The 26,523-nt window shown below is 41.5% G+C and overlaps 1 protein-coding gene across 3 annotated transcripts in view; it reads left to right on the forward strand.

Annotated features, from left to right (window-relative positions):
- LOC115469025 overlaps positions 1 to 26,523 on the forward strand; it is a 194,884-nt gene that overhangs the window by 77,085 nt on the left and 91,276 nt on the right. For all 3 annotated transcript variants that reach the window (XM_030201281.1, XM_030201279.1, XM_030201280.1), the window contains exons 6-7: positions 15,867 to 15,974; positions 22,544 to 22,653. In XM_030201281.1, coding sequence (XP_030057141.1) covers positions 15,867 to 15,974; positions 22,544 to 22,653 — 218 coding nt within the window. The remainder of the gene's footprint in view (positions 1 to 15,866; positions 15,975 to 22,543; positions 22,654 to 26,523) is intronic.

The raw sequence follows: 26,523 nt of genomic DNA on the forward strand, positions 1-26,523 counted from the left end.
AACATGCAAATTTATGCCCTCTATTAGCTTCAGTCATCAGGGTACTTCTGCAGGAGGATTGTGCCTGGGCGTGCGCCCAAGGCATAATCTTGCAGAAGTTGTTTGACAGGTCTGGGCTGTTAAAAAAACCCCAACTCTGACCTGTCAAACATACCGATGCGGGCTGGAGGTCTGGTGGCCCTCTAGATCCTCCAACCCATCCCCGACAAAGGCCCTGGTGGTTGACCACTAGGTCCTCTACCTCTATACCTGGTGGTCTAGTGGCCAGAAGATGATGGAGGGAGTAGCATTCTGTCCTCCTTCCAGCACCGTCTCCAACCAAAATGGTGGTGCCCTGCCCAGTGCATCCTGGGATGCACCGGGTGGCACTTCCCAACCATATAATGGAGTTTCTCCTTTATATGGTAGGGAAACCCTGCTCAGGATTCAATGGGCAGGGAGCCATCATTTTGGATACGGCGCTGGAAGGAGGAGGAAGTGCTACTCCCTCCTCCGTCATCTTCAGGTATGGGGTAGTTCGGGGCCACTAGACCACCAGGGTGGATGGAGGGTGGGGGTAGGGTTGCCCACTGGGCCACCAGGGAATTTTTTGTGTTGGGGGGGGGGGGGCTAGAGATCCACTGGACCTCAAGCCCCCCCCCCCCGAGTTGGTGTCTGGGGAGGGTGTGAGGGCTTGGGGGGGCACTAGGTCACCAGGGCCTTAGCTATTGGGAGTTCCAGGGGTCCACTGGACCCCTAGGACTGATGGTGGCAGCCTGGGCTGACAGTGACAGCTCAGGCTGCCTGGCTTGGGGGGATGGGAGGGACAGAGAGGGAAACCTTAATGCTAATGCCAGCTCCAAGTTGGCGTAGGTTTAAGATGCTATTCCACCCATACGATCAGAGTGCTGTTCTCTGATCATATGGAAGGAATACCGCAGAACTCATGTAAATCTAATTTAATTGAGCAGAGCTCATTTAAATCTAAATTAAATGAGCTCTGCCAGTTTGTTGGTCCCGACAGGGCCCTCATTATGCTGAATTGGTAAATGCGGGCGCTAGTGCCCTCTAGTGCCCGCATTTACCTTTGATCATCGGCATATGAAAGAAGACTGAATCATATAACTTGATTGGCGTGACAGTTTTACATGTGTTGCCACAGTAATATGTTTAGCAATTAAGGTAGAAGTAGTACTGGGAGAGAGGAATAGAGGAGCTAGGAAGGGGTGAAGAAGTTTGAAAGGGATTATTAGCTGGGAGAGAGAATGCAGCTGTGAAGTGCTAGAAGTGGCAGAAAGCAGCTTTAAGGGAAGGGGAGCTGGGTGGTGGCGACATACAGGGAGTGGAGCAGTTGGGGGAGGAATTGAAAGGGGGTACTGCCTAGGAGAGAGAATTCTGCTCTGAAAGGTGATAGTGATAAGCATTGGATGTAGAGCTGTGAGGACAGGAATAGGGAAGTCTAGGGAGGGATGAAAAAGATTGAAAGGGGTTTCTGGGAAAGAGGAATAGGGAGGTCTAGGAAGGGGTGAAGGAGATTGAAAGGGATTTCTGGGAAATAGAATTCTGCTGTGCATGTGCTGGAAAAGGCAGAAAGGGGAAGGGAGGCTGGGTGATGGGGACAGGCTGAGAATGGAGCTGTAGGTAGAAGAATAGGAAGGGGTTATTACATGGAGAAAGAATACTGCTGTGAAAGGCTAGAAGAATCTGAAAGGAACTGTAAGGTGGAGAAGGGCTGAGTGATTGGGACGTATTGGTAGTGGAGCTGTGGAGAGAAGAATAGAGAGGGCTTGAAAGGGATTATTGGTTGGGAGAGAACATGTTGCTGGAAAGAGCTGGAAGTGTTTAAAGGGAAGAGAGGCTGAGTAATTAGGACTGAGAATGTAGCTGTGTGAGTGGAGAAGAAACAGGCTGTGAGTGAGAGGAAGTCGGGAAGAGAGCATGGGTTATGAAGGGGGACGGAAGCTGGAAAAAGGAGACACGATGTGGGAGAGAGGAAGAAGAGCAAGCAAAGGGGTCACAAGATGCAGAGGAAAGAGTAGCTGAAAGAGATGGGAGTATGTGGGATTGGGAAAGGAAGGGTTGAGAAAAAGGTGAGAGGAAAGAGTAGGTCATGATGGAAGGAAGAGACTTGAAGGTGACAAGGGTGACACTAGAAGGAAGTGAGATGAGAGAGTAGGGGGAGAGGTTCTGAGCAAGAGAAGGCATCTTTTGTGAAATTTAACTGTGGTGGGTCTTTGTTAGGGTAGTGAATCTCTTAAGATGAAGGGGTTGACGCTGTGTGGATAATATCTTTATTAGTATCACAAGCCAGGTGCCTACTAATTTCCACAGATGAAAGCAGAAATGCAATATTGACTAAAATGTGGTAAGTGAATTGTGTCAAAACTGAACTGTAATGCACAACTCTAATGTAGTGTAATAGGAAATTTACTTGTGTTATGGAAAAGCTCGCACATGCAGTTCAGCCTGTGTTCTCTTTATAACAGATTAAACAGACAATTTACATTACAGCTTGAATTTTTGCTTCCATTGTCACTATACAGGAACTTTAATATGAATTAAAAGCAATCACTAACCTAGGATAGAATTAGTTGGACAAATTTTTAAAAACTTAGGATTTGCATACATAAAGGTATGCATGTAGATTAACTGAATATGCTGAAGTGGATCTACAGTTTCTTAAAACTGCATATAAATGCACACATACCTTTCCATTTAAAAAGATGTGTTCAAGGAGTATATTTAGTTGCATCTTCAGCAATATTTACGGACATCGTTTCACCTCACTTAAAAATACATAAATATATATATTGAGCTATGTACCCAAACAATTTTTACATTTTAATTTAGGCAGGTATTTTGTGTTTGAAAGTTTTTATGCAGACTTAAAAGTATGCACATAACTTTGAAGTTAGGGCTAAATTTTCTCTGTGGCTCCTGTTTTTCCTGTTGCTTTTTGTATTCATTATCAACTTTTTGATTTTTAGTGTGTTTCAAATTTTTGGAACAGGCTATTCATTTTGATGTGGACCTCCCTAGGGATCACAGTAGTGAAATGTGCATGAATAAACCTCATGGTTTCTTGCTTATTCTTTATGTAAGTTTTTTTTAGGTGACTGTGAGCTCCTAATTGTATGCTGACAGCACAATCTGCCAAAGAGACCTTTCTTGTGATAGGAGGTGTGATTAATGTCACCAGGAACCTATGATCACCAAATCCAGAAGAGAAATAAAGGAAAATTTTGTACTTTAAACAGATGTTTTATCCAAGACCACTTGCATCATGACCATCCACAAGAGGCAGGTTAATAATAATCACTTCCACTAACCAGGAACATGTCAGCGTATCTAAGCTGGGAGCAACGGAATAGACACTGTGATTTTCAAAAGCCTGTAACCGATAGTGACTTCTCACAACAGAACAGCTTCCTACTGAGGGGTGTAGTTATAAACATGTGATACTGTTAATGTGCTATTTTACCACAGGTCCCATTTTATGCTATGAGACCTAGCTACTACTAATTATGGTTAACAGTAAAATGACACATTTTAATGGTAGCCCGTGTTAGTAACTACACCCCTGAAATTGCTGGTCTGAATTTAGCAATAATTTAATTGTTTTCCTGCACGTTTCTTGTATGTAGCTGTCTCTTCTATCTAGATTAAAAAGGGATCTTTTCTCCCAATATTCCATTGCCATTAGTTCTCAATCATCGTTAGCTTATGGCATTGTGTACTGCTTTGAATTTACAGCGTGCCTCACTGACACACACTACTCAATAATTACCGTGGATTCTTTTGGGTTCATATTAGATAAATGAAACCTTTATTAGAGGTGCTAAATTCTACAATGATTAAGGTATATACAATGATTATCTATATAAACACAATGATTAGCTATATATAAACAATCATTACATCACTGGTCTCTACATCTAAGCAATGCTAAGTGTTCTTAGACCAGGAAAAGAAGCAATAATACATACATACAACATCACTGGCCCTTACATCATCCAGGCTCTTAACATCAGCTGGGGGGGCCCGTTACAGCGAAAGCCAGGAGCTTTTTAGACCAGGAACAGATCCTCTGTGCAGTACAAACGTTACTCACAGATGAGCTCCCAATTTCACTGAAAGAAACTCCCCTTTTTATTAGGCTCAGAACACATGTTCAGAGCCGAGGAAAATAGCAGAATGCTTCTCTGGCTAGGTAAACAAGCCATACTGTGGGAACGTGGTCACATGCTCTCCAACTCCAGGTGGCCAGGCTGGAGCTGGAAAGCAAGCGCCATACTCCTCTTCACATACCAAATTAATTAGAGCTGTGTCTTATCTTCCACATTCCAACTTGTTTTCACACAATCAAAGTTAAACAATCATTTTTAAACAGAATTACTTCTAATCAACAATACAGACCCCGAGTGCACTGGTCGGTCAAGACAGAGCTGAAAGACAATCTTTAAAATTCACTTGTATTACACATTGCCTAGGGCCCTAGGCTATGATGTCACTAGCAGAATAATAGAGTGTATAATTTTTGATGCATAACAGAAGGATTGAGGAAAGAGTAAAGGAGGCAATAAGCAGTATAAAATGTTTTGTACATTTTTGGGATCTTGCAGGGTATTTGTGACCTGGATTGGCCACTGTTGGAAACAGGATGCTGGGCTCAATGGACCTTTGGTCTTTCCCAGTATGGCAATACTTATGTACTTATGTAATTATTTCTAGAGAAATCTTTTTTTAATAGTTGGAGCAATAAATTAAAAGAACAAGTAGGAGAACATTTCAACCTCCCAGAACACTCTGACCTTAAGGTTGTCATACGCCTACAAAGGAATTTTAAAGGGACACTCCAGAATGAAACTGGTGAATTGGAACTCATCAAAACACTTAACACTATTGCCCTAACCATGAACAGGAACAGTGGATTCATGGCGTACTATAGGTGTGAATAGATTTAACTATTCTGAGATCATTCTTTGTTCACCCTCATGGAACTGCTGTCAGTTAACTGAATTATGCAGCTGTTATCACTCCCACTTCACACCCTGCATTTTTCAATGCTTTCTTTGCATCCCACCCCTCCCCCATGCACCTTCCTTATATGTACCCATTTCTTGAACTTCACTTCATGCATCTGATGAAGTGGACTCTGGTCCTCGAAAGCTCATAAATAAATTGGTTAGTCTATAAAGGTACCGCCTGCCTCTGAGTTCAGGAATTTTAAGAACTTCTTTCAGGTGTCATATTGCATACTAGTTCATAAAATCATCCACGGAGACGCCCCAGCGTACGTGTCAGACCTGATAGACTTACCAACAAGGAACGCCAAAAGAACAGCCCGCAAATTCCTTAATCTTCATCTCCCAAGCTGCAAAGGTCTAAAATACAAACTTACGCATGCAGCAAACTTCACCTACTTGAGTGCCAAGCTATGGAACGCACTGCCGCACAACCTGAGAGGGATCTACGAACTAACAAACTTTTGAATATCACTGAAGTCCCATCTTTTTAAAAAGGCTTACCACACAGAACAACAATTATAAATGCATACACCTCCCACACCTTTACTCAGAACTATTTTATAGTATCAGCTTGCTTTATACTCTTAATATATCACTCATAATCTCTATTTAACAATAAGCAATTACTTTTATGATATCTGCTTGCTCTAAGCTCTAATATGCTATTCAATATCTCTTTGTAACAATAAGTGATTATGTTCTAATCTATTACCACCAAGAACGATACATTGTAAGCCACATTGAGCCTGCAAATAGGTGGGATAATGTGCGATACAAATGTAATAAATAAATAAATAATAAATAAATATAATGAGTTTATCTTGTGGAGCAGACTGGATGGTCTGAACAGGTCTTTATCTGCCGTCATCTACTGTGTTACTTTCAGGCTTATTTTTGAAAGAGAAGGACGCCCATCTTTCGACACAAATCGGAAGATGGTCGTCCTTCTCCCAGGGTCGCCCAAATCGGCGTAATCGAAAGCCGATTTTGGGCGTCCCCAACTGCTTTCCGTCGCGGGGACGACCAAAGTTCCTGGGGACATGTCGGAGGCATAGCAAAGGCGAGACTTGGGCACGCCTAACAGATGGGCGTCCTTGAGCCATAATCGAACAACTTTACTTGGTCCTTTTTTTGTTACGACCAAGCCACGAAAAGGTGCCCAAACTGAGCACATGACCACCGGAGGGAATCGGGGATCACCTCCTCTTATTCACCCAGTGGTCACTAATCCCCTCCCACCTTCAAAAAAATAGTTTAAAAATATTTTGTGCCAGCCTCAAATGTCATACTCAGGTCCATCGCAGCAGTATGAAGGTCCCTGGAGCAGTTTTATTGGGTGCACTGCATTTCAGGCAGGCGGACCCAGGCCCACCACCCCCCTACCTGTTACACTTGTGGTGGTAAATGTGAGCCCTCCAAAACTCACCAGAAACCCACTGTACCAACATCTAGGTGCCCCCTTCACCCGTAAGGGCTATGGTAGTGGTGTACAGTTGTGGGTAGTGGGTTTTGGGGGGCTCAGCACACAAGGTAAGGGAGCTATGCACCTGGGAGCTTTTTCTGAACTCCACTGCAGTGCCCCCTAGGGTGCCCGGTTGGTGTCCTGGCATGTGAGGGGGACCAGTGCACTACGAATGCTGGCTCCTCCTATGACCAAAGGTCTTGCATTTGGTCGTTTTTGAGATGGGCATCCTTAGTTTCCATTATCGCCGAAAATCAGAAACGACCAAGTCTAAGGACGACCATCTCTAGGGACGACCTAAATGTCAAGATTTGGGCGTCCCTGACCATATTATCGAAATGAAAGATGGACGCCCATCTTGTTTTGATAATACGGGTTTCCCCGCCCCTTCGCCGGTACTTCCTGTAAGGACGTCCTCAGGAAAACCTGGGCACCCCTTTCGATTATGCCCCTCTATGTGTCTTTCTAAGAGAATCAAACAGAGAAATAGATGGAACTTTAGGAAACTAATAAATCTTAGATTTTGACATATAAACAAATTCTCCAAGTTCAGTAACATAACACACAGTATAGAATTGCCCTTAAGTTATAGCTTCTTGAGCCAACTCATGTTCACATTGATCCATGTGCGTAACTCTTTCCTGAATCAAAGCCTGAGACTTTATAATTTGAGACAGATCCTTGAAGTTTTGAAGAAAATAATTAATCTGTATAGTCAGTGACCTGTTCTTAAAACCACTTTCCGATCTCCTTCAAGGTAAACAGACGCTCAAACTGAAAACCCCTTTGCATTGGTACCTGGAACTGTCGGGGGGGGGGGGGGGTACCTAATGGCTTGAGCAAGTATCCCCTCTTTTTGCTGCAATGATCCCTTGCCCATTCCTGCTCTTTCTGATGTCCAGAATAGTCTTATTGTTTCTTTAATAGCGGTACTTCAAACATGTGCAGCACCATTTTACATAGGGCAGCTATGCCCCCCCCCCCCCCCCAAAAAAAAAACACATGGAGGTGAGCGTGTACAGACGTAGATAATGCTTTTAGAAGAGCAGGTTTACACGTGTAGAGGTAACTTGTAAAATCAGCATAACTCTGCCCATTGGAAAACATAGAAACCAATAAACACATGTACTGGAGATTTATATGTACACAGATTATAAATGTGCAAATCCATGAGGTTACCAAGGGTGGAGAAAAATGTGGAGAGTGAGGGAACATGAAGCATGTGCATTCCAGCTCAACTGCCAACTGCTCTTGCCAGTGAAATACACTGGGCAAGTCACTTAACCCTCCATTGTCCCATGTAAGCCGCATTGAGCCTGCCATGAGTGGGAAAGCGCGGGGTAAAAATGTAACAAAAAAATATATATAATGTCAGGCAGTAGTATCCACGTATAGGTACATTTACACAGCTTCGCTTGTGCTGCCACAAGCTAGGAAAGTTTGCCCTGTGGAACCACATGCAGATATTTCTGGTCCCCCACTACACAGGGGACACTATAGGGAACAGTGTCATTCTGATACAAAATGACTTGCCAGGAGGGAGCGTGAGCACAATTTCTTCCAGAAGGAGAGTGACATCCTGGCAGTTCTAGAAGAAGCTCTTCCTATCCCAAAGGCGCCAGCCATCCCATGTGTTGTAAGAAGTAATTACCCTAATTGGAGTAATTACTACTGTAGTTACACCTAGAGGATAATGTGCTCTGTATATTGTCCCTGCAGGTTCAGATAACTGTCTGAACTAACAAAAGAAAGTGCTCAGGTAGAAAATATGATTTATTGGAGATAAATAATTGGTATTATATAATCAAGCAGCGTATACAAAATATATATTTCTGTTACACAGCACATATACTAACCAAAGTGAAAATATGCAGATCACATGTCAGATTAGCCTAACATGTAACTTGAAAAACTGAGAGAAACATCTATCCTCCAACCATAGGTATAAATTTGTCTCATCTCTGTGAATAAGCTGTACCACTCCGGGTTAGATTCTTCTCTCTCGCTGACTTCGGGACAGTGAGCCGGGTCTGCAAAAGCTGAATGGCTATATGGGTGAGCTGGACATATTCTCTGCTCTGCTAGGAATTTAGGGCTAGATGAACTAAAACTAACGAGCCAGCAACGTGGGTTTTAAACTGGTTCTAGCCAGTTTAACGTGCAAGTAGTAAACAGGGACATGTACAAAAGGGCATTGTCCTGTCACGGTAGCAGCTAACGAAAATGGAATGCAGATGAGCAAATTAGTATTATAATGTGTATAATTCGTTTTATAATGAGATGCACTACCGTTTTCCGATTGCCTTACCGTGGAAAACTTAACGGGAGGTCTGCACCTCTCCTTGGGGCTGCTGTGAGGGAATCGGGAGGGGGGGGGGGAAGAGAGAAACCCTGCAAGTAGGGTGAGAGATTTGCCTGTTTCCTTCTTGATAGGGCAAGGGTCCTTTATTTCTAGGAACTGGAAGGAGGCTGCAAACTTTTCGAATTGCTATTAAAGACTAGCCAATTATTGTTATAACCATAAAAGAAAAAAAATAATTGCAGGAAGAGGGCTTTGGGGTTGGGCACAGCCGCAAACCCCTACAGGTGCGCGCCCATTGCTAGGAAGTTGAGCGTTCCATCCATCCATCCCCCTCACCTTTCAGCAGGCAGATGTCCATTTTGTTGCTGTCCACACCACCAGCGACATGGTGCTGTCCTCCCGCAGACACTCCACCTGCGCGCTCCTCTCGTCGTACACGATCACCGCCGAGTAGTGGCCAGCGTGCAGTCGGCACCACACCTCCTCCATCTGCTCCAGGCTCACCGAGCCCTTAGCCCGGCGCTGCACGATGGTGTTGCAGCGCATGTTGACCGAGCCGCAGATGGAGCCGACACTGTGAGCCAGGAAGGGTCTGCAGTCTGGAAAATGAGCTTGCAGAGCTACTGCTAGTGATATGCAATTTATCCTTAAAATCGAGCGTGGTACCGGAAGATTGGAGGGTGGCCAATGTAACACCCATTTTTAAAAAAGGTTCCAGGGGAGATCCGGGAAATTATAGACCGGTGAGTCTGACGTCGGTGCCAGGGAAAATGGTAGAGGCTATTATTAAAAACAAAATTACAGAGCACATCCGAGGACATGGATTACTGAGACCGAGTCAGCACGGCTTTTGTGTGGGGAAATCTTGCCTGACCAATTTCAATTCTTTGAAGGAGTAAACAAACATGTGGACAAAGGGGAGCCGGTAGATATTGTGTATCTGGATTTTCAAAAGGCGTTTGACAAGGTACCTCATGAAAGGCTGCAGAGGAAATTGGAGGGTAATGGGATAGGAGGAAAAGTCCTATTGTGGATTAAAAACTGGTTGAAGGATAGGAAACAGAGAGTAGGGTTAAATGGGCAGTATTCACAATAGAGAAGGGTAGTTAGTGGGGTTCCTCAGGGATGTGTGCTAGGACCGCTGCTTTTTAATATATTTATAAATGATTTAGAGATGGGAGTAACTAGCGAGGTAATTAAATTTGCTGATGACACAAAGTTATTCAAAGTCATTAACTCGCGACAGGATTGTGAAAAATTACAGAAGGACCTTACGAGACTGGGAGACTGGGCGGCTAGATGGCAGATGACGTTTAATGTGAGCAAGTGCAAGGTGATGTATGTGGGAAAAAAGAACCCAAATTATAGCTGCGTCATGCAAGGTTCCACGTTAGGAGTTACGGACCAAGACAGGGATCTGGGTGCCGTTGTCGATAATACACTGAAACCTTCAGCTCAGTGTGCTGCTGCGGCTCGGAAAGTGAATAGAATGTTGGGTATTATTAGGAAAGGTATGGAAAATAGGTGAGAGGATGTTATAATGCCGTTATATCGCTCCATGGTGCGACCGCACCTTGAGTATTGTGTTCCCTATGAAGAAAGACTAAGGAGGCTAGGGCTTTTCATCTCCACTCTGTAGTCCAGACCAGCTTTCCCCAGCTGCTTCAGCTAGTAAGTGCTAGAGAAGCAGGATTTTCCCCCCTATGTTGGGGGTTGAAGAGTGCTGCATTGCTGTAGAGCAACAAGCAATCTCTGGCTTGGAGTGAAGCCACAAGGAAAGCTGGCTTGGAGGGGCCAAGACAAGTTTTGCAGAATGTTTTGGGTTGTTGTGGAAGCCACAAAATAGCCAGAGGAACTGGCAAGGTTAAAAGGGGGAAAACAAAACCTAGAGGCTGTCCCTTAATTGAAGGGTAGAGGAAGAATGTATGTTTGGGGCCTCAGAGAAAGCTACAAACTGTTGCTACTGACCTAGTGGAACAGAAGGAAAAAACAGAAAGATAAAAGGGATTAGAAAGCTTGCTTAATCAAGCACAAAATGTGTATCTGAATATGTGACAGAGAAGCTGGTCCTGGAGCAAGGAAGGTCCCATGGAAAGTGAAACCAAGAATTGCTGCTGGTGCTGAAGCAGCTGGGGAAAGCTGGTCTGGACTACAGAGTGGAGCTCAAAAGCCCTAGCCTCCTTAGTACCTATCTCAAAGGCAGTTCAGGGGCTTATATGAAGTCAGCTATGATGATACAGAGGAAATGGAGGACTTGGATCTTTTTTTCTGCCATGATGTATCAGTCTGAGGAAGAGAAGGAGCCCCTCCAAGGTCACCTAATAGAGGTTCAGGGCTCACCTGAACAGCATAGTATTGAGTTGGAAGAAGCCCGCTACTGGAATGACATCTTGAAAGAAGAATTGCAGGAGGCTACTATATTTATGAGTAACCTAGAAGAGGAGAATAAATATCTCCACAGTCAACTTGTAGAGGTTCAGAGCGGTTTACTGGTTGCCAAGGGTATGGAACATTATGGATGAATTATCCTGTTGCATGTTCCTAGAAGAGAAAAAGAAAGGATTACTGGAAATCCTTGAACAGCAGGCGAAGAAAATAAGGGAATTGCAGGCCAAGCTCTTGACCAGCAATGCTGAACTAGCTATTCGATAGCAGGAAGCTGGGGAATCCCAGTCCTTGGAAAATTCTTTAGGCCACCGGGAAGAGGATATACAGTTGCAAACAGAAGTAGTCTTCCCTCTGCCCAGAGCTGCACAGTACCCTCATTCACAGCATGTGACAAAGTGATCTGCAATACTGGAGTTGCCTAAACTTCACCTGTCTTTTGCCATTTGCATTTCACAGACCATAGAAGCCTGTCCCGCATCAGCCTCAGTTCCCCCTTGCTGGATTTGGCTAAAGTCTTTTGCCATTTTCAGGACACAGGCTGTAGAAGTCTGTCTGGCGTTGGCCTCTGTTTCCACTACTCTTTCCCAAGATAACACTTCAACAGCCATGTTGTGTTTCCATCCTCTTTCTATTTAGGTAATCCCTGTGTCTATCTCATGCATTTGTGAATTCACTCACTGTTTTGACTCTACCACCTCTCATAGATGGATGGTCCAGGCATCCACTGCCCATTCTGTGAAAAAGTATTTCCTGTAGTTACTCCTGATTCTACCTCCTTTCAACTTCCATTCGTGTCCTGTAGTGCTACCGCCCCTCTGTCTGTGGAAGAGGTTTGTTTAAATATTAATACCTTTCAAGTACATAAATGTTTGTATCATATCCTCTCTCTCTCCTTTTCTCTAGTTTATACTTATTCAAGACCTCCAGTCTCTTCTCATGGCATAAACCTGTACCATTTTTGTTGCCTTCCTCTGAACCTTCTCAAGTCTTTTTATATCCTTGAAGAGATATGGCCTCCAAGTGGGACTTCACCAACGCCTTGTACAGGAGCATCAACACCTCCTTTCTTCTGCTGATTATGCCTCTCAGCAACAGCCACCACCTTGTCACATTGTTTTGTCATCCTGAGATCCTCAGTCAGTATCATCCCAAGGTTTCTTTCCTGGTCTGTGCATGTCAGTCTCTCACCCCCTAGCACATAACTGCTTCTTTGGATTTCTGTACCCAAAGTCCATCATTTAAAATTTCTTCGCATTAAATTTTAACTGCCAAACATTCAACCATTCTTTTAATTTTTGTAGATCCCTTTTCATGTTGTCCACTCCCTCTGGGAAGTCCACTGTATTGCAAATCTTTGTGTCATCTGCAAAAAGGCAAACGTTTTCCTTCTAACTCTTCAGCAATGTTGCTTACAAATATGTTGAATAGGATCGGGGAGGAGTCAAGATGGCGCCGACATGCTGAGTATAGCGAGACGCTCGAAGAGATCTCTTGCTGCTGTTCTTTCGTTTTCCTTTTAATAGTTATGCCGCATTCAAAAAGAAAGGGGACCGTTAAAGCCTCGCTCTCTCAGGCTCGTACGTCGTCCCCTGGGCAGCGAACAATCGACAGTTTTGCAACTCAGCGCCTACCTGAACAAACCGGAGGAGGAGTTCCGCTAGACGCAGGTGCAGGGAACCCGGCGTCGTTGGAGTTTGAGATCTCACTATCCCCTCCGGACTCTGGTAATCCGCCCTGTCCTGCCCGAACACGCGAGGGGAGTGCTGCACCACACAACCCGGAACTCGGGGAACTCGTGGGCAGTAGAGAGGGCCCTCCCTCGGAGATGAAGACGGCAGTGGAAGGTGATTTAACATCGGGAAAAGGGTTTATCCCGCCCAGGGTAGTAACCCTTGACACTCTTTGGATCGCAATGGAAAAGATGCAAGCCCTGATTATAAATTCAACGCAGGAAACTAAAAATCTTGTAACTACTGTTGACCAACTTTCTAAATCAGTTGATAAGCTGAAGCAGGACTTTAAGGATCAAGAGAAGAAGTCTCAAGAGGAGATTCAAAAGATTAAAGAAAATGTATCAGTAATGATTAAAGATAATACAAATATTCGTCAGAAAATAGAACAAATTGAAAATTACAATAGAAGATTAAATATGCGAATCTTGAATTTTCCAAAGCCAGTAGGAGTCTCGCCATTGGACATGTTTAAAAAATTTCTTGTTGAAAATTTAAAATTCTCCAATCAAAATATACCTCCAATAAATAAGATTTTCTTTCTTCCGGTTAAGAAAAGCCAAGAAGAGATTCCTGGACCATTAGATCAAGAAAATTTTGGGGAATTGAAAGATATCTCACTTATATTAGAGGACTCATTGAGTGAGGTAATTAACAGAGCTACTCTATTAATTTCGTTTGTATTCGAGCAAGATCTTAATTCTGTATTAAGATTATACTTTAAAAATTCTCAACAGAAATTTTGTGGTCAGAAATTGTGGATCTTTCCAGATGTTGTGAGAACAACACAGGAAAGAAGGAAACAATTCCTGGCACTGAGGGAAGAAACGAGGTCATTGGGTGCAACCTTTTTGCTTGCATACCCATGTAAATGCATAGTAAAATATTTGGGCGTAAAATATGTTTTCTTTGTACCGAATCAACTAAGAGAATTCATAGCCATGAAAAAGATTGTCAAGTCTTGATACCAGATTTAAAGGAAGAAGGTGGATGTTAGGGCTAATGCCTTTTCATGTTTAATATGTTTATTATTATTCAATTTTTAGATTCCCTGAATCTGTATTTTCTCCTCCTCCAGAATTTGTATTGAGGTCTAAGGTAGTGACATTGTGATTTATTTTGTATTCCTTGTATTTTATTTTAAGTATATTCATACTATATGTATCACAATGTACCTAATGTTACATGTAACAAGATACTTTCTTGTGAAAATTTAAAATTGCATAAATAAAAAAAAAACAAAAACAAAACAAATATGTTGAATAGAATATGCCCCTGTACCAATCCCTGTGGCACTCCACTACTTACATTTCTATCCTCTGAGAAGACTCCATTTACCACCACCCTCTGCCATCTGTCAGGCAACCAGTTCCCAATCCAGTTCACCACTTTTTCCTAACTTTAGCCCGCTGAGTTTATTTATGAACCCCCTATGAAGGGGGTTCCAGGAAATCTGCTATCCTTTCCTTGAGCTGCATCTCCATTACCTTTCCACCCACTTGCTTACCAGCCTAGTTTCCCGCTTCTTCTCTGTCTTTACTTTTGTGAAAAGGCACCACATCCATTCTTCTCCAGTCTTGTGGATCCTGCTCCATGTCCAAGGATTTATTAAACAGATCTTTAAGAGGACTTGCCAGAACCTCTCTGAGCTCTCTCAAGATTCTGGGATAGATCCCATCTGTTCCCATAGCTTTGTCCACTTTCAGTTTTTCAAGGTATTCATAAACTCTTTCTTCCATAAACAGTATAATATCAACTTAATTTTCATATGTACCTTTATCAGCTGATTGATAAAGACAGTACAGATTTGTTAAGCACCTCTGCTTTTTCCTCCACATAGTGGTTCATAGCATCTTTCAGTCTCTCAGTTTTATTTCTAGCCTTCCTCTGTTCACTAATATACCTGAAAAAAGACTTATCACCCTTCTTTGTTTTTAGTCATTTGTTCTTCCGCCACAGCCTTTGCCATCTGTATTTCTCTTCATTTCTTTTAGTTTTATCCTGCAATCTCTTCTTATTCCTCTTCTTGTGTTCTTTTGTATTTCATGAATGCCATCTCTTTTGCCTTTATTTTGTCAGCGACTTGTTTGGTGAACCATATCAGTTTCTTTTTTCTAAAGATCTGTTGCTGATTTATAGTTCCTTTCAGTTTGAACCACAGATCCTCCACCGCTCCTATGTCCTTCCATCCCATCAGCTGTTTCTTCAGGGACTCCATTTTAACAAAGTCAACATGCTTATAATCCAGGATTTTGAGCTTTGTGCGTCCACATTCTGCTTTAGCCCTTACATCAGACCATACAGTATGATGATCACTTCTGGCCAGGTGGGCACCCATCCTTACGTTGGACACACCATTTGTGAACACAAGATCTAACATTGCCCCTCTCCTTGTGGGTCCCATCACCATTTGTCTCAGCGGTACACTTTGAAAAGCATCTACGACCTTTGTACTTATATCCAATTCTGCAGATAGGACTTTCAGTCCATGTGTGGCAGGTTGAAATCCACCAGCAGCAGTACCTTCTCCTTTATTCCCCTGATGAGTGTGACAAAGCAGTAGAATTGTATAGTTTATAGTGGAATAGAAAGCCACTATAAACCATAAAATTCTACTGCTTTGTCGCTCATCATCCATCCATTTCTCCCTGTCTCACACCCACCCAACTCTCCCTGTTCCTCACCTAATCCACCCAACCCTCTTCCCGTGAGACTCATTGGAATACTTTTGTGTTTTACTTATATATTCTGTTATTTGTCAATCTTCAAAAGTTAAAAATACATTGTTAGTTCAATAAAAAGGTATCTTGTGTTCTTTTCTGTGTTTTATTTCTATTTATTACCTCTTAAAAATGGACTAACATGGCTACCTCACCACTTTACGTACAGAGAAGAAAACTAGCAGTTCTTATACTTGCTGAGCATCTACACTCTGGAGGGCTCACAGCTCACATTAATGCACTTACTGTCTCTTTCAGATGTTTCGCAGAGTATATAAAGGAATCCCATTGCAGGTTCGTGGACAGGTCTGGTCACTGTTGTTGGATGTGGAGATGGTGAAGGTTGCAAATGCAGGGAAGTATGAGGTATGTGATATTGATTTACACTGGTGCTTTCACAGCACAGTATTGCCTTGGATCAGAATTTGAGGAACACAGTTGTATTTGGTTGTCATTATAGGGATTATATCATCAGTGCTAGCCACTTATAGCATAATGCTTCAAGTTTGTATGCTTGACATGCAAAGTTTTACAATGCTTTAATGCCAGTTATCTACAAAATTGCGTTACTACTTATGTGAGCAATAGGGGGCAATAGTGCTGTTTCTCAAAAGGGGGAGGCCATACTACTTCCTAACCCTCACATGTAAAACTTAATCCACTGGGTGACACTTACCACAATTACTATGCCAAAATTACTTACCTCCCCCCCCCCCCCCCCCTGTTTACTAAGCCATGCGCTAATGCCAACACAGCCCATTCACTTTGAATGGGCTGTGTTGGCATTGCTGCACGGCTTAGTAAACCAGGGGCTGGGGGTTGTTACTTAGAAAATAAAAATAAAATAATACAAAGCTGGGATAAGCAGTTACTTAGTTTATTATGATAGTAGCAAGTAATAAAACAAGTTAAAAATCTAAAGCTAAGCAAGGCACATGCAAGGAGTTAAGGCACACCTTAACTAATATGGATACCCCATCAGCAGGTGATCTAGCTACTTACTTTAATGAGAAAATCATCAAACTAAGATCCACCTTACCACCTCTGATTATGCTAAATTCTTTGACTGCTTAAACCCAACAATCAGTTTGTTTATTTAAAAATGTTATGTATTGCCTAGCTTACTCAGGTCAAGATGGTTAACAAATAAATAAAAATATAAAAATTATGTAATAGAAAAGGATGCCAAATAATAAAATAGGAAAGATCTAAACTCTGTCATATAGGACAACCACACTGTCAAAAGGATCTTCATAATTGCAGTGTCTTCAGTAAATCCCTACTTCCAAATCATTAACAGTATCAAAGGCTTGACTAAAGTAAAAAGCTTTTGAGCATAGACTTAAAAGTCAACACAAGAATCTCGTACTGGACCCTCGATGTAACCAGAATCCAATGTAAGCAATGGAAAAGAGGAGTAACATGATCCCGGAGCTTGGCCCTATAAAGAAAGCGAGCAGCAGAATTCCATAAAGATTGAAGGGCCATTCCATGTCAATTCAACAAAAATTCACCTCACCATTTCAGAAGCTGATAATAACCTACCAGAATGGAGACCAATATCTATGGAAAACTTGCAAATTTTCAGACCTCTATCGTCAACGGTTTTGTACTTCACACTGCTTTTAAAGCTGAACACGTTAAATAACGCTTTCTGAACTGTTGAATTGATGTAGTTGCTCATGATGTCTGTTAAAATAAACCTGTCTGCAAAGAAAAATGATTATTTAGATCAGTTTGTTCCAGACCTATCGAACCTGAGTAATAATTGTGTTTTGCATTAGCCATTTCATTCTGTATCCTAATACTGAACTTGGTGATCACTAGATGGTCGTCCACTACACCATCAGAAAAATCCTTGAGATACTGTTGATCAATAGGAAGCCACCTTTATGTACAGATAACTGTGATATTCTATTAAATTAACCCTGACCATCATAAAGTTTTTCCAAAATATATTAAAAAGAATGAACAGAAAACTACATAACACAGTGACATTTCTAAAGTCATGAGCCACATTTAATGTGACCTACTCATCCCTTCAAAATTCCAGGTATGGAATATGATAGTTTTTCATGGGCATAAGACAGAAAACCTATACAGCCTTACATACTCCAGTATGTATCTCTCTCCTTTACCAGGAAGTGTCCAAATAATCTCCTGAACTGAACCTCATCTATGCAATTGTTTAGTACAGTTCTGTAGACGGCATCAAGTACAAATCCACGTATGCTACCTCCTTCTCTTTCATCAGCACTCAGCTTTGGAACTCTTTGCCAAAGACCATTAAAACCATCACCAACCATCTAACTTTCAGGAAATCTCTAAAGACCATGTTGTTTGGAAGTGCTTATCCCACTGCCTCTGCATGTGTCTCCACTGTTGGAAGCGCATCGATCTAGAGACATTTTGGACACATTCCCCTTCCCTCTTCCCTCCAGGTTTCCCTAATCCTTCCATCCATTCCTACTCTTCCCCAATATCTCTTGTAGGTTTTTCTGCTGTATTAGCTTCATTTTACTGCATTGGCGTCTGCCTCTGTGGTCCGTTGTAAGCCACATTGAGCCTGACACTGTTGGGAAACTGTGGGGTACAAATGAGATAAATAAATAAATAATAAATTTTCTGGTGAAATAGGGTATAGTTCTCTAACCAAGACAAGGCTTTGAAAGAATGTCTCTTGTGCAGCCAGCTGGGGAAATAATATGGGGATATTGGAGCTTTTCAATCAAGCCCTGAGTAAAGGTAAAGTTATGCTGTCGTCTAAGGTGAAACATTGGGAGAAGGCAGTTTGTTATAGGAATCTGCACTCTTTACATTTCTCCCAGAATAAGGTCATGTCAGCTCAGAAGTTGGAAAAATTTTGTTGATCCATTGAATTTCCTGTTAATATGCTTAACATCTCCAAGGCATATACCCCGAATTCTATAAAAGTCACTAAAACTTGCACGCACAAATTTGGCCATGTGTACAATTTGATTGAATAATGAGAAAATTAGTGCTGATAATTGAGATTTTAACAAGCAGTTATTGGTGCTAATTGGATGTAATTAAAATTTACGTGTGTGAATTTAGGCACGGGTCCAAAAAATGGCAGTGGGAGGGTCATGTTGATCGGGGGTGTTTCTTTAATCTACTCATGTTGTTATAGAATAAAGGGGATCCGCGCCTAATTTAGGCACAGGGATTTATATCAATATTTCCTTGGTGTAAAGGTCGTGCCCATAGGAGCCAACTTTTCAGAATTATTGGGGGTGCTAAGCCCAATGGAAATAACCCCTCCCTGGACACATACAAAGAATTCTTTCACAATTGGGGGTGCTGAAGTACCCACAAAGCCGGCTCCTAAATGTAGTTGCAGTTCTCTGTGCTAAGCGCTATTCTATAAACAGTGCTGAACTTTAAGCAAATAGTGCTAAGCGTAATTTTTTTTTCGGCACCATTTATAGAATTTAGTCCATTATATACCTAGCTTCTAGCATCAGAAAGGGATATTTTAACCTGTTCTAAGCTGTAGCTGACTGATTTATTAACATTTTTAAAGGAATTCTCAAGACAGTGTCTCCAAATGGGTTAATTTTGGGCATACCATGACAGCAGGTAACCTCGCTCCTAAGCTAGGGTGCTTGGAGTATGAACTCTCCAATAATACCCACACAGTTGGCTTTCCTTTTCCTTATATCTGACAAAGATCTAATACTTAAATAATGCTTTTTATTTTGACAGGGATATCTTCAACCTTGGAGCTCAAAAAAACACTTTTTCCCCCAAGTCTAAATAAAAATCCTAACGTTATAGAATTTGTGCTCAAAAAAACACTTTTTCCCAAAGTCTAAATAAAAATCCTGCCTTTATAGAATTTGTGCTCAGTGCACATCATCTCAGCACCTATATTTTGGCGCCATATCTTGAATTTCCCCATATGGGGGAAATTCTATATATGGCACCTAGAAAATCCTGTGGAAAACATTTCCGCCTAAGCGTATTCTATAAGGGGTGCCTATATTTAGGTGGGGTGTATAGAATATGCTAAATTGATATCCTAGCGCCTAAAACTGTGCACTTCCTTTTACACCAACGAAAACATGGCGTAAATCTCAGCGCATAGATTTAGGCGCATTGGGCCATATTCTATAATGACACACACAAATTTTGGAATGTTCATGAAATGCCCATTTCCTCACCCATAACCATGCCCCTTTTTGCCTGCGCACATTAAAATTTAGGCGCAGTGCATTATGGAATACGCTTAGCAACTTATACGCATACATTCTAATTATTGCCAATTAGTGCTCATTATTGTTTATTAAGTGCTGTTAATGCTGATTGGCATGCTATGCTAATTAAGTTACATGCGTTGTTACAGAATGCGCTTGGATTTTGGCGCAGAACACTAGATATTTTCAAAGCACTTAGCCCTCCAAAGTTCCATAGAAACCTATGGAACTTTGGAAGGCTAAGTGCTTTGAAAATATGCCTAGGCGTGCCATAGAATCCGGGAATCTATATAAATAATTCTCACCTCCAACGTTCTGACCTTCAACATTCTGAACCTCACTGTGTGGCAGGGAAACACTGAAGCCCTGTAGTCTTCAGCACCACTCACTCTCACTCATAAACCCACCGTCAGCCACGCCCCATCCACACATAATTCACAACCCCAACATTCTAAATGTAAATTTGTAGTTGCAAGATCCCACGAGTGTCTGCCCTGCCCTCGCGTCACAACGTCTTGATGTGGGGGCGGGGCTATGACACTCAACCAATCGCCAACCGCCCTCCAACGCTACCCCCCCGACGCACTGCGAGAAACAGCAGCTTATGCAGGACCTCCACCCCCCCCCCCCCAATGCACAGCGACAAACACCGAGCTACACGGGGGGAGGAGTGCCGTCCAAACACCTGATCCGCCGGGACCCCGAAGCTGCCTTCCTCCAAAAAAAAAAAAACCACCTGCACCCTCCCCATGCTGCCGTCCTGCGCCCTCCCGACGCTGCCGCAGGTAAACCTTGCTAGCGCCCGTTTCATTGCTCAGAGAAACGGGCCTTTTTTACTAGTATATGTATAATCACTGAGTATATACATTTTAAAACTTTGCCATTGGTATTTCAATTAAACTGCATGCAGCTGCTGAAAACTCCCTTCATATTTATTGATCAATCTAATTTAAGGACTTTTCTGTTTCATAAGGTACATCATTTTTTTTAATTTTTTTATTTATAATTTTCAAAAATAATATAAAGCATGTTATACATATACATGACGTGAGAGTTAAATTATTCAGGATATAGGATTTCTCCAAAACAATATCAAGATTATAATTCTTATTACTTTGACCACAATATTTGGACAAGACACTAGGAATAAATTATAAGAAATTGTCAGGAATTATTTTCAAATAAATTGAGAGGAAAAAGCACATAAGTCAACTAGCTGATATTACAAGCATAAACTGTGTGAGTATTCAGGTAGCTCCATCACCACCACTCCCTTCTTTGGCAATTAACCATTTCAGCATTTTCTCAGGATCCAGGAATACAAAATTAACATCATTAAGAGACACGAAACATCTACAAAGATATTTCAGCACAAAAGAACCACCTAGTGCAAGAATTTGTGGTTTAAGCGCCAGGAACTCTCGCCTTCTTTTCTGTGTTTCCTTATTAAAATCTGGAAAAACTTGTATCCTGGCGCCTAAGAATAGTGCCTTCATATGTTTAAAATACAAGCGAAAGATATTATTTCTATCCAGTTCCAATGCGAAAGTCACTAGGAGGGTAGTATGTTGAGTAACCACATCTAATAAGTAACCACATCTAATGTAATAAGGTACATCATTTGATTAGGTTGGTTTCTATGGGTTTCAGTCCTCATCTCCTCTGGTTCTGAGACTGATTAGATACTGTAATAATTGGCACCATCTATGTCAGCCATATTTTGTACTTGAGTTTTCTTTAATTTGGTTTCCTTTCTCCTCAGGTTATGAACTTGAGGATCTGTTTTAAATTGCTAATTCTTGTTTTGATTCCTTTTTTTGGTGAATATATTGTTCACTTGTAATAGTTACATTTTTGGGGGAAATAATAAAAACGTGTCTCTAATTCAGCTGAAAATAAATCATTACAAATTTGCTCAAAATGCTGTGACACATGTGATTGCAGGGCTATTAAAGTATGATCATATAACCCCCTGAACCTGGTTACATTACACTAGTTGCCTATAGAATTTTGGATTCACTGTAACATGTGAATGTTAGTATTTAAAGTATTGACCGGTAAGATTTCTCCAGTGGTCTCTTCTTCTTTGCATCTGCATCAACCTTCCCGTTCATTATGGTCTTCGACAGCTAACCTGTTAGACGTACCTTGAAGAATACAGGTCCACTGTATTTTATGTTACGGATCCTATGCTCTGGAACGCACTGCCTCCAAATATTCATGCAGTAAGAGACTTCAAAGATTTTAAGATTGCTTTAAAGACTGTTGTATTTCAGCAAACTAACTAATTGGTGTGATTATTTTTTGTTCCACAGTAATATTAATGACAGCGGTACTTTTTCAGATATGAGCAGCTCAGTTCACATGTATTATGGATGGATTTTAATATGTTTTAACATGTTTGTTTGACAATTTTATTGTTTTAATATGGTTCATCTATTCATATTATGTATGTAAGTTTGTACTCTGCGTAGAATTATAAAGATAGTGCAGAATATAAATATTGTGAAATAAGTAAATAAATGCCATCTGCAAGCCCACATATCCTTTTAATTGGTAACAGGTGGCAGTCGTCGGAGGTAAATCCCTTATTTTCTTGAGTAAATGATTTTGAAAAATGTCCTTAAAAGGCAGAGCAAATCTGGCTCCTAAAACCATTTTATTTCTGTCTTTTTCCCTGTCCTCACTTTGTGTGTGTATGTGTCTTTCTCCCTGCAGAGAATGAAAGAACAAGCCAAGCTCTATTCAACTGAGATCAAACAAATAGACCTGGACATAAACCGCACATTTCGGAACCATATCATGTTCCGGGATCGCTATGGAGTGAAGTGAGTGACCCAGATGCATCTTGCACTGATGATGTGGCCTTTGGTGACAAATTTAGAATCAAATACTATCCAAAGATCATTGCTACCACTTTGCAACATTTCTCAGTTGTAGCACCAGTCTGCATCATTTTCTAAATCAGGGATGTCTAATCTTGGCATTCGCCGTCAGAATTTCCACAATGAATATTCATGAGATCTGTTTGCGTATAGTAGAGGCACTACATGCAAGTAGATGTCATGCATATTCATTGTGGAAATTCTGAAAACCTGACTGGACTGTGGCCCTTGAGGACTAAGGTTGGACACCCCTGTCCTAAATGAACAAACTAGTGCATCAACAAGAGGGGAGCTCTTTTGGACCTAGCCCTTGGTGGAGTGGTGTGGGGGCCACTTGGCAATAATGATCATAACATGATCAAATTTCACTTTATAACTTAAGGGAATATACTAAGGGGTCCTTTTACGAAGCTACGACAAAAGGGGGCATGCGCTGGCGTTGGTGCATGTTTTTGACGCACACTGAGGCTCCCTTTTACCGCAGCAGGTAAAAGGCAGGGTTTTAAAAAAAACGGACATGCGGTAAGTGAAGCACTTGCTATGTGCCCATTTCGGGGAGGGGGGAGTGGGGAGGAGCACTTACCGCCACCCATTAAGGTGGCGGTAATAGCTTCCAAGCTACCCCGGCAGTAACCAGGCAGCACATAGCATTGCCCGATTACCGCCTGGTACTTACCGGTGCTACAAAAATATTTTTGTAATGCCGGAAATGGCGCACGCTGAGAGTGGGAACTACTGCTGGGCTGCTGCAGTAGCCTGGCGGTATTTCCCTTGTAGTGAGCAGTAAGCCTGCATTGGGCTTACTGCCACTTTGTAAAAAGGGCCCCTAAGGAAATCTGCTACACTAGCATTTAACTTTTAAAGGGGGAGACTATGAAAAAATGGTACAAAGCAAAGTTCAGCTGCAAAGGTTAAGAGTTTACATCAGGTGTGGACATTGTTCAAAAATATCCTCTTGGAAGCCTAGATAAGATGCATTCCATATATTCATGCAGAAGGATAGCCAAATGGCAGTCAGCATAGTTAAAAGGTATGCAAAGAGGTTATTATAGCCCAAAGAACATCTTTTTAAAAATGGGAAAACAATCCAAATAAAGAAAACAGGAAGAACCATAACCGCTGTTAAATTTGATTTGAAGCATCATTAAGGAAGAGAAAAAGAGAATCTGAAAAGAAGCTTGCTGTAAAGGCAAAAACTCGTAACAAAACCCTTTTTCAAATATGTTTGAAGCAAGAAGCCTGTAGGAGAGTCAGTTGGGCCATTAGATGATTATGGGCTAATAGGAACACTCAAGGAGGACAAGGCCATAGTGGAGGGACTAAATGAATTCTTAGTTTTGGCCTTTACAATGGAAGATAAGGGAACTATCCATGCCAGAAATGATATTTAATGATAATGATTGAGAGCATCTGGAAGAAGTTATAAGGCAAATTAACTAATTACAGAGTACAAATTAGTTTGGTGCTGAAAACTCTAATATTAGTAATCTGCAATCTGTTATTAAAATTCGCTATAGAACCTGAAGATTGGAGGGTGGCTACTGTGATGCCAATTTTAAAATGGTTTCAAGGATGATCCAGGAAACACCAGTAAGCCTGATGTTGGTGCTAGGCAAAATTGTTGAAACTATTCTAAAGAACAAAATTACTGAACATACTACTACTGCTTATCATTTCTGTAGTGCTACTAGATGTACGCAGTTCTGTGCACATTATATGTGGATACTTTGTCTCTAGTGGGCTCACAATTTAAGTTTTGTACCTGGGCAGTGGAGGGTTAAGGGCCTCTTTTACAAAGCTGTGCTGCCGATTCTCAGTGCGGCAAATGAGAGGAGCCCATTCAATTCCTGTGGGCTTACTCTGATTTGCTACACAGGAATCGCTAGCGTGGCTTTGTAAAAGAAGCCCTAAGTGACTTGCCCAGGGTCACAAGGAGCTGCAGTGGGAATTGAACCCAGTTCCGCAGGATCTCAGCCCACTGCACTGGTTATAAGGCTACTTCTCCACTTGTAGATAGACATGGTTTAATGGGACAAAGTCAGCATGGACTTAGCCAAGAGAAGTCTAACCTTGCCAATCTACCTCATTTTTATGAAGGTGCATGAATAAATGTGTGGCCAAAAGTGAGACATAAGCGGTTATTTTAGAAGCCCTGTTTATGATTTAAATGTGTAAATGCCCAATATTTACACATGTATTTTGGATACACATAGCCCAGTTTTAGAAAGCCGGAATTTATATGTATAAATTTGAAATATGGCAAGGGGACATGGCTAGGGAGGGGTCAAATATACATATGTATTCCCTATTTCAGAAGGAGAATGCACATGGGTTTTACATCTCCTTTCTGGGATGTCTAGGTTTTATAAAGGTGCTCATTTTGGGCATGAAGAATTAGGGGAGGCTGCCTCCTCAATCCCCGTGTTTACCTCTCTTCCCCCCTCCTACAAAATTGATAGTGTGGTGTGTTTGAATATTTTATTTATTTATTTATTTATTGCATTTGTATCCCACATTTTCCCACCTTTTTGGGCGAAACCAATGATGATAAATAAGTATAAGTATGTTCATGTAGCACCCTATGGACTTGGCCCCTTCCTTAGGCTTATCCATCATTCCTCTAATAACAAAAACTCTGCATCATAATTCTCATAGCACTGTACTGGCCTTAAGACTCTCTATTCTTCCTCTTTTTAGGCTCCAAATCTTTTTAACCATGATAACACAGAATAAAGTTTCCATTCTGCATCTTACCTCAAATCACTGGCTTCAGTCAGATGAAAACTGAGCAATGCCTAGTGCATTCATTAGTGGCAGCAGGAAAGCTTTCACATAAATGGGAAAAAAAAATTAGTCTAGTGTTTTACTAATGATTAAGAATCTTTTTAGTGAGCACATACAATATTTCAATACCTATACCATCTTTATAGCCTAATGCTTCAACTGTCACCTATTAGAGACTCTCGGTATACTCTCAGTCTACCATGTCTCCATGGACAAAGCCCCAGATTTCCAGTATCCAATCATTTCCAGATTCATGAAGCAGCTGCTTCATGTCAGACCTCCAATACAGAAGCCTTCTGTACCATGGGACTTCATTGTCCTTTCATCACTCATGAAACTGCCATTTGAGCTTATGGAATCATAATCTCTCAAGAATCTGACCTGGAAAGTTGCTAAAAGAATCAGTAAACGTAAGCCCCAGTCACACTTGAACCTTATACTCTGTTTCATCTTACCAAAATTGTACTATGTTTTAATCCTAGGGCCCTGTTTACTGAGCAGCATTATAGGCACGTTAACATTTTTAACGCACATTAACCATGTATATAAGTACATAACTATTGCCCTACTGGAACAGACCAAAGGCCCATCAAGCCCAGGATCCTGTTTCCATCAGTGGCCAATCCAGGTCACAAGTACCTGGCAAGATCCCAAAAAAGTACAATACATTTTATGCTGCTTGTCCTAGAAATAAGCAGTGGATTTTCCCCAAGTCCATTTTAATAATGCTCTATGGACTTTTCCTTTTGGAAGCTATTCAAACATTTTTAACCCCGTTAAGCTTCAATGTCGCCTTCGGCACCTAACCATTATACCTGTATTCAGGAAATCTAGACTGCCCCAATTTGATTGTCTGCACTTTTTGTCCTTTAGATTGTAAGCTCTTTGAGCAGGGACTGTCCTTCTTTGTTAAATTGTACAGCGCTGCGTAACCCTAGTAGCGCTTTAGAAATGTTAAGTAGTAGTAGTAGTAGTAGTAGTAAGCTAACCGCCTGTACCACATTCTCTGGCAAAGAATTCCAGAGTTTA

Source organism: Microcaecilia unicolor, chromosome 4 (genome assembly GCF_901765095.1).
Source record: "Microcaecilia unicolor chromosome 4, aMicUni1.1, whole genome shotgun sequence".
NCBI lineage: Eukaryota > Metazoa > Chordata > Amphibia > Gymnophiona > Siphonopidae > Microcaecilia > Microcaecilia unicolor.